We start from the raw sequence: 15,995 nt of genomic DNA on the forward strand, positions 1-15,995 counted from the left end.
AGACAAGAACATGTACTTTTAAAGACTTTTACTAAGCTTCTATAATATTTTTCCTTCATTTTATTGTGTAAGTATTAACAGCCATGAAATCTTCTACTTAAAATGCTGTTGCACAACTCCCAAGAGGCATGACAGAAGATGCAGCATTTCTAATAATAAGTCAACAATTGTACTGCCTTAGCAGAGTAGACATTCTTACATGGGGAGTAAGTTTTAACAATTATCTCATTCTTTTTTTCTTTTCTAGTTTGTTTGTTTCTCATGGTTCTAGAAAACTCAGAAGCAAGATAAATTGGTTATTGATTCCTCCTAGAGCAGCGATTCTGCCTGATAGAGGAAAACATTGCTCATGCACTAGCCTAATATTCAGATCTGGATTTGCATTAGATTATATGAGAAAGGGCATCAAAATCCATGCAACAGTGTTCAAAATAGGCAGATGTTTTCTGTCAAGATTTCCTCCTAAAACAGAAATCTATACAATTCTTTGTATAATCTTTTGACCATGTTTTACCAGAAGAATGACCCCAATTCAAACTGCAAAAAGCCAAGCGAGAAGATATTCAAAATGTTCATAAAGGCTCTTCTTTTACAAACTCACTAATAAATGAGGGATGGAGGGTTCTGTTAAGTTTTCAAGATTCTGATCTTAATCCCTAATTCTTTGCATTAAAACTCCTTGCTGTAGTCTATGTGATTTTATCTTTCTGGATCAGGGGTCTCAAACCCCCGGTCCATGGACAGCTACCAGGCCACGGCCTGTTGGCAATGGGGCAACACAAGCTGTGGGTGAGCGCAGGAAGCTCTCTGCCATTGCTTCCAGTCCACGGGGCCAGAAACATTGGGGACTGCTATCCTGGATCATATATGTAGGAAAAGAACAGGCAGAGCTTGGGGATGGAGTTAAACACATCATCATTTAAGGGTCCTTACATTGCTACAAGTGACCCAAGTCCAGCCCCCCTTGAATTTGTTGATTCTTATCTAGTGCCAATTTAGTGCTGACCATTAGTTGACTGGATTCTTGTTCATAGGCTTAAATAATTAATCTTCTGTGTTGCAATTTAGCATGTGGTCCTGATCCTTTGCACTGTGCTTGATGGATCATTCTAACATATAAGAGGAAGATATAACTAAAATCCACTTACCTGATTTCTCTTCCTTGCAGTCGGAGTCTCCTCTCATGGTAAAGCCATATCTGCCCTATGTTACCAAGTCTGAACTCCATGCTATCATGACCGCTGGATTTGCCACCATTGCTGGAAGTGTTTTAGGAGCATATATTTCCTTTGGGGTAAGAATGGAAGTGCAGTAATTGATAACAATTATTTTATCTTGCTTGTACTCAGGAGTTTGTGCTGTTAAACATTATTGGTTTTCATTAGGCTGTTTTGCTTCATTAGGGATTTTTCATTTGTGTGTATGTGTGTGTGTGTTAGGATAGCTTCAAGCCTCATTCCTTGAAGCTATCCTAACCCTAATGATACCACTCTCTTCTGTCAGGTTGAGAGTTGACTCTGTGGCGATTGAATTTGCTCTTGTTGTCTATGATTTCCAGAACTTTTCTAGACTTGTTTCTCTAGTTAAAATTCCCATTTCTCGTACAAAACTCTGCCTGTTCTTTAAAATCCTGTTGGCCTCCATTTTTACATGAAGCCATATAGAAATAAGTGAGAAGAAGAGATACATTCATATTATTCCAATATTCCAATATATATTTTATTACAGCTTGTAAAACAATTTTTTTTTCAACTCACCCCTAAAGCATGCTGACTGGGAAATTCTGGGAAGTAAAGCCCACACTCAAAAGTGGCTGAGGGTGAATAACACTGTCCTAATATAAAAAATAATTTGTTTTCACTTGTCAGGTTTCAGCTTCTCATTTATTAACTGCTTCCGTGATGTCAGCACCAGCAGCTTTAGCTATTGCTAAACTCTTCTGGCCTGAAACTGAAAATCCCCAGATAAATGCACAACAGGATACAAAAATGGAAAAAGGGTAAGCAATTTATATGTTCGTATTACATTTTCATGGCTGCTGGACTTAGTAACGCTTTGAAAAACCATAGAGATAGATGCTCATCTATGGATGATTCAGTTAACTGAAACTTGAAGAAACATACCTGGGGAACACAAAGTCACTTTTGATTGATTTGAGCAAAGTCATCTGTAATGAAAAGAACTTACTGAGGTAATATTGCCATCATTCCCACGCCAATGAGATCCTGCCGCCTCAGACAAAAGCTCAAATATCAAGTGAAATTTATTCCCATTAGTGCCCAACTGTAAGAAGAAAAAAGAGCAGCTGCTGAATTGCTAGTTTTCACGTAGTCATTTGAAAACAGAAAAACTCAGAAAAAATTAAAGCTCATATCTCTCATATTCTGAGAACTTTTAAATAAGGGAAAATATAACTGGCCATTTCAGCTCTCTGGTAGCCATAAGGTCTCTTAGCGCCTCCTAATTCACCTCCCAATTCACAGGCAATGATCAAATGATAAAATATGATCAAATAATTCAGCAACATCTAATTAATGATAATCAATTATTAATTAACATTAAATTAATTAACAGCTGCTTGAGGTTATTTATTCTATTCCCTTCACTGTAGGATCAACAGATGCTAAAGATCTGCATTCCTGTTTAATGCCCTTATAAAGGCTTTTTACATTCACAAAAGGTTATCTCCGTGTCAAAAATTATTAACAATATTAAATATTATTTCTAATATTATTCTGGTTGCTGGCCCTCCTGATATTTTAAAGGGAAAGATTGTTTTGACTATTTGGTTGTCTAAGTTTGTACTTTGAGCCATAGAAATATATTAATGTGCACTTTTTCTTTTGCTGCTGAAGAGAAACTAGGAACCTGCTGGAAGCTGCCAGCCAAGGTGCCAGTGCTGCCATCCCACTGGTAGCCAACATTGCTGTGAATCTGATTGCCTTCCTTGCTTTGCTGGCTTTCTTTAATGCAGTCCTGTCTTGGCTGGGGAACATGTTTGACTACCCACAACTGAGCTTTGAGGTATGGTCCTAATAGCTGTTAGCTTAAGCAAGAGGCATGGGAGATGCAGCCTAGACCTCACTTCAGCCTAAGAATAGAATAGAATAGAATAGAATAGAATGGAAGGGAAGGGAAGGGAAGGGAAGGGAAGGGAAGGGAAGGGAAGGGAAGGGAAGGGAAGGGAAGAGAAGAGAAGAGAAGAGAAGAGAAGAGAAGAGAAGAGAAGAGAAGAGAAGAGAAGAGAAGAGAACGCTTTATTGGCCAAGTGTGATTGGACACACAAGGAATTTGTCTTCGGTGCATAAGCTCTCAGGCACATAAAAGATATAAGTGATAAAGCATGATCCTAGTCATTATAAATACATTCATCATGAATCATAAGATACAAGCATCCAAATTTTGATCACTTGACCATGGGGATGCTACAACAGTCATAAGTTTGTAAAACGGTCATAAGTCACTTTTTTCAGTGCCATTGTGACTTTGAACAGTCACTAAACAAATAGTTGTAAGTCGAAGACTACCCGTACACCTTAAAGAAGAAGAAAAAATTCTGCTTGTATCCAGGTGGTCATGACAAATAAGTCACACAAATTCTATATCTTGCAGTTTACACATAAAGGCATTACTTCTATGATATCGTCTGTTTGGTTAATATCCCCAGAGCATTTGTATGAAAATTGAGTGCACAACTTGAGGCTTCTAAGTCATAGCCCCAGTAACCTCCACAGGTTTATTCAATCATTTGATGTAATCATTATTATGATTAAGCTTATAGACACATATAACTAAAGTTGTTGCCAAACTTAGCTTTTCTAAATCACATAAGGATATTAATATTAAAATATATAAGTAGAATGGAATTATATTATTTAAACATACATTTAATTAAATTTACACATACATGAAATAAAACCTGACCCCACCTTTGATCCCCATATAACTGCTCAAAACCCATGAAAAAGCAGGTGTACTTTTGTTAAACACGCCTAGAAAAAAGGTTCCCACTTCAGTAAAAACTGCTGATTAATCTAGACAATCAGTTAACATATTCACAATGAGCAAGAAATGATCAGATGGACAGCAAGGGACAGGAACTGGATGACCGTCCCTGCTTTAACTGTGTACAATGAGCAGATGGGTCTAAAATGCAAGTATAAATAAATAAAAAAGGGAAATGATCACATGGAGGAAAAGGGCAGAATTAATTCATTACAGGTTGAGCCAATTATTTATGTATTATTAGGGCATGCCTGAATGCAGAACCTTCTGCATTAAAGTGCTTCCGCGTAATGTAACATATGGTACCATGGAAATGATAAATGGGTGGGAAAAACAACATTTAGAATGGCAAAAAGGAAAGAAGGGGTTCAATTCCCGTCGAGAGCAAAAAGAATATCACTTTAAGCATAGAAGAAAAATATGGCAAGCTACAGGCAGATGCTTACCTTGGAAGCAGCCACAGTCCTGATGCAGTTAAAGAAAAGAGTAATGGATTGCTTAACAATCTAATGATGCTTCATCTATCTAGCTACAAGGGACCATTTATAAAAGCACTCAGTGAGGAGGTTATTAATGCAGTAAACAAAAGGGATACAGCTGGCCTGGACAGTTTCCCAAGAGAATTTTTTTTTCTGCTTTCTAATGGAGCATAAAAGGAACACAAATACTTTTTGAGCACAATATTCAACCTAGTTGAGAGTAGGCCCAGTTGCCTGATAGGCAAAGAGATCCTAATTAGTTAAAACATGGCTCCTTCCTGCCTTTCTACTTCATTTTGAACATTATTTGGAAAAATATGTTTCCATCCCGATCCACAGACTCCAGGTAGAGTAGAAAGATAATTGAGCCCACATCTCCCATCCCAAACCACGTTACAGATTTTATTCTCCTGCATACCGTGTTTTCCTGAAAATAAGACTCTTATATTTTTTTGAACCCTGAAATAAGCGTTGGCCTTATTTTTGGGGAGGTCTTATTATTTTGGGGGACGTGGAGGAAACCAGAGGAAATGGCAGAGACCGGCTGCGCATGCATTTAAATATTTTTGGGGAGGGCTTATTTTCAGGGGAGGATTAGTTTAGCGCATGTGCTCAAAAGTCCGATTGGGCTTATTATCAGGGGATGTCTTATTTTAGGGGAAACAGTTTTCCCCTTACGTTTTTGGTGCTTATTTAACAGCCAGTGGCTCAGAAATATCAAATCGTTTTACTTTTGAGCAAAAGGCTATGAATGAATTCAGTGGGTATTTGCTATTAGCCAATCTGAAAGAAAATAATGCCTTCTATCTACTGAAGCAGATTTTGAGGTTTCGAGAATGTGGTAAATTAAGCAATGCTGTGACCGCCCTTTCTCAGCGCTTGGAGATCATGGAGATCAGAATAGGGAGCAATATGTTAAAATTGAGCCCTGGCAAGATAGAGTGGCTTTGAGTGCCACTTTGGGTGATACTTTTGGTACCATCTTTGGTAATGGATGAGGTTGCACTGCCCCAGGCAGTTGCATGTCCCATCTGTTAGTCTACGGCCATCCTATCAATAGGATAAAAGTTCAGCAGTGAGTGTCTTTTTCTCAATTGTCTCAGGCGAGAAAGAAAAGACTTTAGCATAGGAATCATCATCATCATCTTCTTTTAACGACTCCATAATCCTTGCAGGGTGGAGTCTGGGCAACTGAATGGAGCTAGCAGAGTGTTTTACTGGCCGGATGCCCTTCCTGTTGCCAATGCAAAGTTTTGTTCAGCAGATATATTCTCATTGTGCCCAGAGAAAAATATCTGCCTCTACCTAGGATCAAACTCACAGTCTCCTGATTGTGAGGTGAGAGCGCCACCTCTAGGCCACCGCACCACTCTGCTTTAGTGTAGTAATGACTACATTAAATCAGAGTTAAATTAAACTAAATTGGTAGGAAGGAATTAAGGGGTTTTCCCCTCTAAATTGGGATCTCTTTCACTATTTTGGGCAAAACAACTCAGTTTGAGATATAGAATTCCACAGTGTCATTTGACTTTCTGGCAATCCATTTTATTGGATCATCTTGCAAGTAGTATTCTTGTGATATAATATTGATGTAATAATGTTTTGCTATTCATTCTCTCTACTCAATGTATACTTTTGCAGATTCAATCATCAATCTCCTGAAAATAGGGGACAGTTTTATGTTATTCTTGGATCTAAACCAATTTCTATTTAAAGGGTTTTAATTTTTTTATTTCAGTTATATTTTTTTCTCTTTCTGGACTAAAGAATGTGGACTAAAGATGTAATGTCCATAATAAATAGACTGTTTAATCTTGAGACTACATTGCTAGATAAAAGTTTTAGCTGATAACAATACATTTTAGGCATAATGTATTTATTGCCTCTACTACCCTGCTCCAACAAACTGCTTATCTGATCAATAAGTCAATAGGTACTCAATACGGTTATTCCTCATATTTCTCCTTGTTCTTGTTTTCTCCCTTATAGGTAATCTGTTCATATCTGTTCATGCCATTTTCTTTTATGATGGGAGTAGATTGGGAAGACAGTTTTATTGTTGGAGGGCTCCTTGGTTATAAGACTTTCTTCAATGAATTTGTGGCTTATGAACACCTTGCAAACTTGATTAAACTACGAAAGAAGGGAGGACAAATGTACATCAAAGGTGTGAAACAGTACTTGAGTGTAAGTATTCCTGTACAGCTCTGTTTCATTAGATCTAATACTTCATAAATTTTTGTCCAGTGGACTTTCCTAGAACATATTTCTGAATTAAAGTGACTTATGTTAGGCATGTGTTCCTACAGATGTGAAACCACAATTGATATAAATATTTTTACATTACTGTTTTCTTGTGGTTCATAATCCAAGTTATGCTTCTTGGATGTATTTAATAATGTTGTCTAACAACCAAATGAACACTTGGGGGTGTATGACTGTACATGACTTTTAACACTGAAGCAAAATAGAGGTTAAAGAGAAGGAGAATTCTGATTTATTTTTTTGTAGTCATGTTGATGGTTTCCTAATAGTGACTAGAATTTCTCAAAATGTAGCTAATTTCAACACTGGCATGTCTGAATCCATTAGCAAACACATGTAATACTTAATTGCCAAGGGCTATTTCAGATGTGCCAGCTATTTTGCATCAAAAACATTTCTTAGTAGAAAATGGAACACACGCATAGTGTGTCAATTCTAATCATGCGCACATTTGAATGTTGTGCATATCGATGTCACTCTGCATGTGGTTTTCAAAAGAATGAGTAGGCTTAGTAGTATATATGATATCTTAAAGCTAAAAAAATCTTTAAAAAATGAAATATATATATATATATGTTCTATCATATAGAACCACGATGGCAAACCTATGGCACGAGTGCCACAGGTGGCACGCGGAGCCATATCAGTGGGCACATGAGGTCCCACCAGAAGTTGGCAAATGGGCCCTTTCGAACCTCCAGAGGGTTTCCGGGGGGGGGAGAGGCTGTTTTCGCCCTCCCCAAGCTCCTAGAAAGGCTCTGGAGCCTGGGGAGAGCAAAAAATGGGTCTACCAGGCCCACAGTGCTATTGCATGCCAAAAGTGGGGGGAGCACAGGGGTTGCATGCGCAGGAGCGGAATGCATAGAATTATGGGTGTGGGCACGCACGCGTGCACCCCCCCCCCGCGTTTGGCACGCGATGGCAAAAAGGTTAGCCATCACTGATATAGAACATCTGGTTCCCATGACTATATTCACACGCATACACACACATACACACACACACGTGTGTGTGTGTGTGTGTGTGTGTATAAATCTAGTCATGGAAACCAAATGTTCTATCTGATAAATATAAAAAGTGTATGAAAATATTCTATTTCTGGTTTCTTCTAATATGCAATTCTTTGTAGCGGGGTAAGGAGGGGTGTGAAGAAAGTCCAAATTTATTTCCGTTCCAAAACCATACACTGACATTATATCCTTATTGTATGTTCAAATGCCATTAGCCAGAAACTAAAAATTATTTTTATTTCTCAAAGAGAAAGTAATTGGTGTTTTATTTGCTTTATTTCAGATACGATCCGAAACTATTGCCACTTACGCGCTTTGTGGATTTGCAAATTTTGGTTCAGTGGGAATGGTACTTGGAGCACTATGTAAGAATCATGTATACTATATATGTATACTACATATATTATAGAGAAGAGCAGGCAGTGGTGGGGTGGAGTTAAGCACATCATCATCTTAGAGTCATTACCTTGTAACAAATGGTCTAAACCCAATCCCTCTTGAATTCTGTTGACCTCTACAATTCTGGTGCCAATATAGTATTGAGCTTTAGCTGATTAGTTGTGTATAGACTTCAGCAATAAATCTTTTTTGAACTTCAACTTAATGTATGATCCTGATCCTTTGCACCTGCCATACACAGAGCAATTTGAAAGACTAATGTCTATTTTTAAAACAAGGTATTTTGCTGTGATGAGCAATTGCTCACCCTTTCTCTTTGGAGATTGTAGAATGATCAAAATTACTGACTTTTGTGGCACTGCAAAAGCATTCCAAGCATTCTGTAACTCATATGTTGTTGGAAAGAGCTGTTGATACACTGAAAATTTTTTATAGATAACAGAGCCATTCAGACATTTCAAAAACTTTATTAACCTGCCTCTAGTGCTTCATGTTACTTGTCTCAGCTTCTGCCAACCTAGCAGTTTGAAAGCACGTAAAAAATGCAAGTAGAAAAATAGGGACCACCTTTGGTGGGAAGGTAACAGCATTCCGTGCACCTTTGGCATTTATTCATGCCAGCCAAATGACCAGAGAGACGTCTTTGGACTGCACTGGCTCTTCGGCTTTGAAACGGAGATGAGCACCACCCCCTAGAGTCGGGGGAAAGACTAGCACATATGTGCAAGGTGAACCTTTACCTTTAGTGCTTCATGTAAACTTGGACGAACTTCTCATCACAGGATTAGTCCAAAAATAGCAAATTTGCTCCAGAATTAAGCAGGTGTTTCCTGTTTATATGTAATTGTATCCATTTCGGATGAAAATTGAAATTAACATTGAAATGGTTTTAGTGAAATGGTTTTGATCTGGATAACATTCAAAATATTCTCTTTTATATGTTACAAAGCAGAAGTAAATGATTCCAGGGTTAACATTTAATGTAATTATGTTTCAAGACGATCACTTGATCTAATATTAGTGCTTCGAGGCAGAGGAACTCTTATTAAAATGTACCTCAATCTTTAAAAAATAAATTAGTCTTAAGCCTGTCCTTTTAGCCTCTATTGGGGTCAATCAGTATTTGGTAAATTCAGCATCTAAAGCACCTCAGTTCTGAAAAACAGCAACAGCTCTTGCCTAGATAATATTGGACACTGGGAAACAGTGTCCATGCTTATCTAGAGTTGGTGTTATTTGGAAGATTATACTTCATAATATTTGAATTGCTTTACAAGTAAGAATAGGATGTGTCCCATTTCAACAGCAAATCTGCTGCCTCACATGAGCTCCTCCAAGATAGTTCAAAGCTTTTTGAGTATTCTCTCAAACTGCCCAGCCTATGCAGATCTTCATTATCTCATCCTTATCTGTGCTGAGGGCAAAGATCTGTATTATAGCTTCACTTTCTAATAGTTCAGGATGTTCCGTTGCCTTTCTCAGTGTTTTTTCCACATGAGATTTCACTTTATATTTTCCCAAAACATGGATAGTAGAATTTATGGAGGATGAGCGAACTAGTTTTCGAGATGGCCCTATTTTTCTTTCTCATATGTTTACAATCCTGTGAAAGAAAACATTCAAAAGCAGTTTCAATCAGCATCACTTACAAAATATTTCACAAATACTTCAGGTTAAGTCTAAGAGCTGCCAAGATATTGTCTTACAAATAAGAGGCTATAGGTATAATCCTGTTGATCATAGCCAGCACTGAAAAATAAACATATTTCAGCTCTTCTAAACTGGGCAGGGGAACAGATCTTGAGATATTGACGTATAAGAAGATATTGACATGAATATATGGGCATCTTATGTCTGTTGTCACAATTTATTCAGTACTGGATAAATGCTAACTTTTCTACAAATGGGGAAATATTGCTTGGCAGTGGTGAACCTTCGAGCATGGGCACCATGGAGAAATATTGGAGAGGGAATTGGCTCACCTGCCTCTTGATTGCTAACCCTGGTTACCAACCTGCAAGTTTGAAAAGGAGTCTGATAAACACACTCCATCCTCATAATGTTTTGATGCCAAAATACTTTGAAATATTCAAATATCAGGATAATGCCAATCTGACTATAGTTTGAAACTGGAAGGATTTTGGGATAAGAAGGCTGGTTAGCTGGAAGTGCCATGAAACATTCAGAATGATGCCTTCAAACAAAACTGTAGATATTCATACTAGTTTATACATATCAGTGAACTAAAAAACAGAAGTGTTAAGAAAATAAAACAGAAATTCCACACCGATTCATCAAAAACTTAGTATAAACAGTAGCTTGTTTGTAAATAAAGAACACCATATCACCTTTAAAGGAGATGAATAGAAGGCAATTGCACAGACTTTGAAGAGGCTATAGAAACACAGAAAAAAATGTACTTTCTATTATGTCGATATACTATATGATATTTATGTCAATTTACATGAAGTTGACTAATTATTGTATTAATTTGGAGATGTGAATTAAAGGCAAGGAAAACCTTTGTAGATTCAAGGACAGAGAATTGGTTTAAATTCTGCACAATTTTATCAAGTGAACTTTCGTTTGAAAAGCTATTGCCAATATCATTTATGGTTATCTAACTATATCTATTCTAGGTAGCAAGAATTTTTACTGAAGCTGCTCCAGAGATTATAAAAGTGTTAGAAAAGCACTGAACAGATGTCTCAACATTGCATATTGCTCATGTGTTTGTTTTCTTCTATTCACATCTCCAGCATCCTTGGCTCCCTCCAGGAAGAGAGACATTGCAGGAGGAGCCTTCAGGGCCATGATTGCTGGCACTGTGGCCTGCTTCATGACAGCTTGTGTTGCAGGTATTACACGCCACCATTTATGTTTCTGTGAGTCTTATTGGGCGCCGCTTCCCAAGTCCTACATGTGCCCCACATCGTTATGGGATCATAGTGCAAATCAGTGCATCTCCTCTGTGTGAAAGGGCTCTTAGTCTTCAAGGAGCCTTCCAGGAGGAAGGAAAAATGGAAGGAAATACAAAAATTGGGTAAAGAAACTTTTAAGATGTAGTTCTTTCTCACAAAAGGCAATTCTATCCAATTTGGCATAATTTGTTTAATGAGTTGAAGGAAAACCTTTTGAATGCATGCACTTTTTAAAAGGTGAAAGGAATAAGTACAATTTAAAAACAGTTTTTTTCTGAACTGTGAATCAAATAGCTGAGGCTATTAGGACATTATCTAATACAGTGGGCCCCAACCTTTTGGGTACCAGGGACCAGTTCCGTGGAGAGAGGTTTTTCCATGGACCGGAGGGGGCTGCCTCCCGCAGATGAGGCTTTGCTTGTTTGGGCAGCCCTGTTTCTGACATGCCACGGACCGGGAGTTGGGGACCCCTGATTTAATATGCTGTGGGTCTTGCCTTTGAGATATTTTTCAATTCTGTAAAACAAAAAACAAAAAAAAACATTACAGGCTCCTGATGACCCATTCAGACACAAAGATTCTGTCTGAACGGGTCAAAAAATATAGATGGTATGATAGGCGCTTCCATGTGACTCCTCTCCTGCGCGAGCTGCACTGGCTCCCGGTGGTCTTCCGGGTGCACTTCAAGGTGTTGGTGACCACCTTTAAAGCGCTCCATGGCTTAGGGCCGGGGTACTTACGAGACCGCCTTCTGCCACCAATAGCCTCCCACCGGCCAGTACGCTCACACAGAGTGGGCCTCCTCAGGGTGCCGTCCGCCAGACAATGTCAGCCGGCGACTCCCAGGGGGAGAGCCTTCTCTGTGGCGGCACCCACCCTCTGGAACAACCTCCCCCCAGAGATACGTACAATAACAGACCTCCGGATTTTTTGTCGGGCCCTGAAAACCCATTTATTTCAACTAGCTGGGCTGGCTTGAGTTAAATTTTAAATTGATTTTAAATTGGGTTGTTTTAATTTACGGCCAAAATATTTAATTATTTTAAACTGTTTTTAAATTTTGTATGTTCTGTTTTTTACTTTGGCTGTTCACCACCCTGAGTCCTATTGGAGAAGGGCGGTATAGAAATAGGAACAAATAAAATAAATAAAGATTATGCTAATAAAGATTAGTCCCTGAGATGGATTCTGAAAACCACAACCCAGCTACTGTGCAAACCAATCCATTCAATGTTAGTTTAAATCAAACAACCTTATGAAAAACAGAAATGAAGTACATTTGAAGTACAGTGAATTTGTTGCCATAACCCAGAGATACTATTTCTTAATACAAATATCTTTTCTGACCCTTTTTCAGGTATACTGTCTGAAAATCCATGTACAGCGTTATTACAAAGCAACTTCAGTGCAAATGACAATAGCACAGAAATAATTGCCTGCTGTTTAAACCTCTTTAACAGGTAATTAGATCAGAATTTCGTGTCATAGAGATCATACGTGAAGTCAAACTGCTTGTTGCCAGTAAATACTCCAAGAACACTTATGTGAAATGAACTATAATATATAAAAGTATGGCATAATAATATTTCAGAAGTTCCTGGATATAGTTTTTTTTTTAAGGGTTATAAAAGGCTGGTTTTTTAAAAAAAAAATGCTTCCATACTTCTCTGCTCTTCAAGACAGCACAGTAATTTTGAACACCTTTGCTTAGTTTGACTATACGGCTTTTGAAGATTTATGGTAAAATTTTATCTTCAGTGATGCTTTTGCAATACATTAAGAGTTCTCTTACCTGGTATATATATTTGGAAATCTTATAGATCTTTGATCAGGAGCAGACGTATTAGTGAGAAATGCAGTTTACACCTTTTCTTTTTTCCAGTTAATATCTTATTTTAAGCAACCTTACTCTAAGTAGGAGGCTAATACACAAACAAAGACTCCTGCATGCACAGAATTTTTCCCACTGGCCAAATGCTAATTTAGGGAAAATGGGAACCTCTCAAAGAAATCTGGCGAGTTTTGTTACATTTGCTAAATTTATTATTCTGTTCTAGCTAGTCTGAAATAATCATAACGATTCATTGCCAATGACACAAGCTGTTGGCTGCGCAGGAACATTTTGAAAATATTATTCATAATGGACATTTTATCCATTGCATTTTTACAGTTTATAATAATGTTGTAATCCACTGATGAAATGTTAAGTATGATAACTAACATTATTATTATCATCATCATCATCATCATCATCATCATCATCATCATCATCATTCTCTTTTTTATCAAGCAGTGGCAACAGTTCTGCAGAAGTCTTCCCAAAGTCTAACAGCGGTTTAAGATCCTTGCAGCAATGCTGTCAACTTCTGGGCCCATCCAAGGTTAATTGCAGCTTGGTCACTCCATTATCTTAAGCTACTGCATAGGATTCAAATTCATGGTGGATGAACAGAAAAGACAAGATGGAAATGGGGTGATCCTGTTGCTAATGTAGACAGGGAAATTTTTTAACTTAAACTGGAGTGTTAGCTATCTCCACCCTCTATTTTCATGATGTAGCTGATGAAGGACATGTTGATATATTTGTAAGGAAAAAAAACTTGCGCATACATATATCTCAATTCACATTTAAAGTTTAGAATGACATTTGAATCTGAAATGGCTTCCATCTTGGATTTATAGAAATAACTTGACAGCACATTGTAGGTTAGAAGGTCTGGTTGGCACCAATTCCCAGTAGTGTCTGTATGGATCCCGTTGATACAATAAGCCACTGAACTTGGTTAAAATGCAGCTTGGGATGGGATAAGATGGAGACACATTCAGTCACATTAATTCAATTTGAGCCCATCAGAGAAATATTCAATAATTATTTAAGATGACTAAATTTGCTTAATATATACCTTTCAATTTCTGTTTAGATACCTATTATCTGTTTAGATACCCTGTTTTGTTCTACTGGGATAAGATTGTTATTTTAATGTGATCCTAAGTACGTCTGCTCAGAATTAAGCTGCTTCTTTTCCCCATATGGAGCTTATTTCCAAATCCAAGTAAAAACACAGGCAACTCACAAACTAACGGAACTCCACTTTGGTGGTATAGGATATAATAACAGAATTTTGAAATCTTGCCAGAGTTTCCCTCTAAGCCGTCTTGTGCCAAACAAAATCAAAGCAGGGCTATTTTTTATTTTCTTTCCTACCCTTCTTCTTTCCCAGAACTGAGTTGTTATTTACTTTAACAGTTACATACTGTATATCACTTGATGTAAGAATATATATATATATATATATAAGCTGGGAATATTTTCATTCAGATATTAATCAAGGAAAACCAGTTCCATTTGAAAATCAGCTTCCCATCATCGCCATGATCCAAAAATATGTAGAACAGGTTCTATTTTTACAATGCAGGGTCATCAGTATAAATTAATGAAATGTATAAGCACATAGGCACTTTTGTTGCTAGAATATTAACAAAATATCAATTTAAGTACTATTATATGATCTATAAAAGAAAATACAGTTTTCACTATTAGAATTTGTTCTACCATATTCTTAATGAGCTGCTGGTGTAATATTAACAGGTATAATGCCAAATAATTAAATAAATATGCTCTGTTTTAATTATTTTTATATATTTATCAATTTGTATTGCTGCTACTCTTACAAAAAAGCAAGGATACATGCACAACCCCCATCATGCCAGTTAGACATCATCCAAAAATACAACCAATGCCATTACCATCCCATAACCGGATCTGAATCCTGACTAAAAAGGATCCAAATAATCAATTTCATCCATTGTTCACTGAAACTACAATCTAACCACTTTCTCAATCACCTTCCCCAAAAAGGGGAGGTTAAATATTGAATGAAAGTTGTCCAGGATGGAGGGGTCTAATAAGGGCTTCTTGAAGAGAGGGCAAACCAAGGCCTATTTAAGAGGTAAAAGGACAATCCTCTCATTCAAAGAAGTACTTTAAATTGTGAAGACTTGAACTCCCAGGATTCCAGAGCCAGCATGCATGTTGGCTGGGAAATTCTGGGAGCTGAAGTCCACATAATTTCAATTGTTGAATTTGAAAAATATTACAATGGAAATTTTGATAGATCATAGTATCTATCCTGTTATTTCATGAATAAATACATAGAAATTGCCACACATCAATAGATAACTTTGATCTTTTATTTTCCTTTTTTTAATGAAGAGGATCAAAGAGAAAAAAATAATTATTATTAATAGAAAGGAAAAGAGAAAAAAGAAAAAAGTTTTTAAAATAAAAGTTTGGTTTTTTAAATTATTATGTGTTGCAATAGAGCTTTGTCAAATTTCTGTGTTTAAAGATAAATGATTTATCTTAATAATATTTAAGCAGTCTTTTTTTTTACTTTCAAAATATTTTCCAAGGGCATTTTGTACATTATTTCTGCAACATGGAAAACATGTTGATAAAATATATCATTCTGAAATTTGTATATATTCTAATGGTAACATTTAATTTTTAATAAAATGAATAAATTCTTTTCTACATGCATAGTTCTTTCTGGTCATATAAAACTGCTGATCTCATTCTTCGGAAAAACATCTAATAGAGTATTGTGTGTTTTTTAAATGCAAGTTTAAGGTCATGTAGTTTAGTTGTGCCACAAAAAACATGCTGTATATGAGTTCGTATGTGTGTACATGCATGTGTGTGTGTGTGTGTGTGTGTGTGTGTGTGTGTGTGTGTGTGAGAGAGAGAGAGAGAGAGAGAGAGAGAGAGAGAGAGAGAAGGGGGGGTCTTATGATATAAGATCAGAACATATATGTTTTATACCCGGATAATCATAAGAGCATAGCGGCAATAGAATTTGCTGTTCTATAGCTGGTGATACGTTGTTTCTGGTCCTGGAGATATATAACAATTATTG

At 37.0% G+C, this 15,995-nt stretch overlaps 1 protein-coding gene across 1 annotated transcript in view; it reads left to right on the top strand.

Moving 5' to 3' along the window:
- SLC28A3 (solute carrier family 28 member 3) overlaps window positions 1–15,613 on the top strand; it is a 44,343-nt gene extending 28,730 nt beyond the window's left edge. The window contains exons 11-18 of the mRNA XM_034410148.3: window positions 1,169–1,294; window positions 1,869–1,999; window positions 2,856–3,024; window positions 6,474–6,671; window positions 8,043–8,124; window positions 10,918–11,016; window positions 12,437–12,539; window positions 13,370–15,613. Coding sequence (XP_034266039.2) covers window positions 1,169–1,294; window positions 1,869–1,999; window positions 2,856–3,024; window positions 6,474–6,671; window positions 8,043–8,124; window positions 10,918–11,016; window positions 12,437–12,539; window positions 13,370–13,493 — 1,032 coding nt within the window. The 3' untranslated portion in view covers window positions 13,494–15,613. The remainder of the gene's footprint in view (window positions 1–1,168; window positions 1,295–1,868; window positions 2,000–2,855; window positions 3,025–6,473; window positions 6,672–8,042; window positions 8,125–10,917; window positions 11,017–12,436; window positions 12,540–13,369) is intronic.
- Window positions 15,614–15,995: the final 382 nt, after the last annotated feature.

Source organism: Pantherophis guttatus, chromosome 2 (assembly GCF_059756535.1).
Source record: "Pantherophis guttatus breed Tessera chromosome 2, ASM5975653v1, whole genome shotgun sequence".
Taxonomy (NCBI): Eukaryota; Metazoa; Chordata; class Lepidosauria; order Squamata; family Colubridae; genus Pantherophis; species Pantherophis guttatus.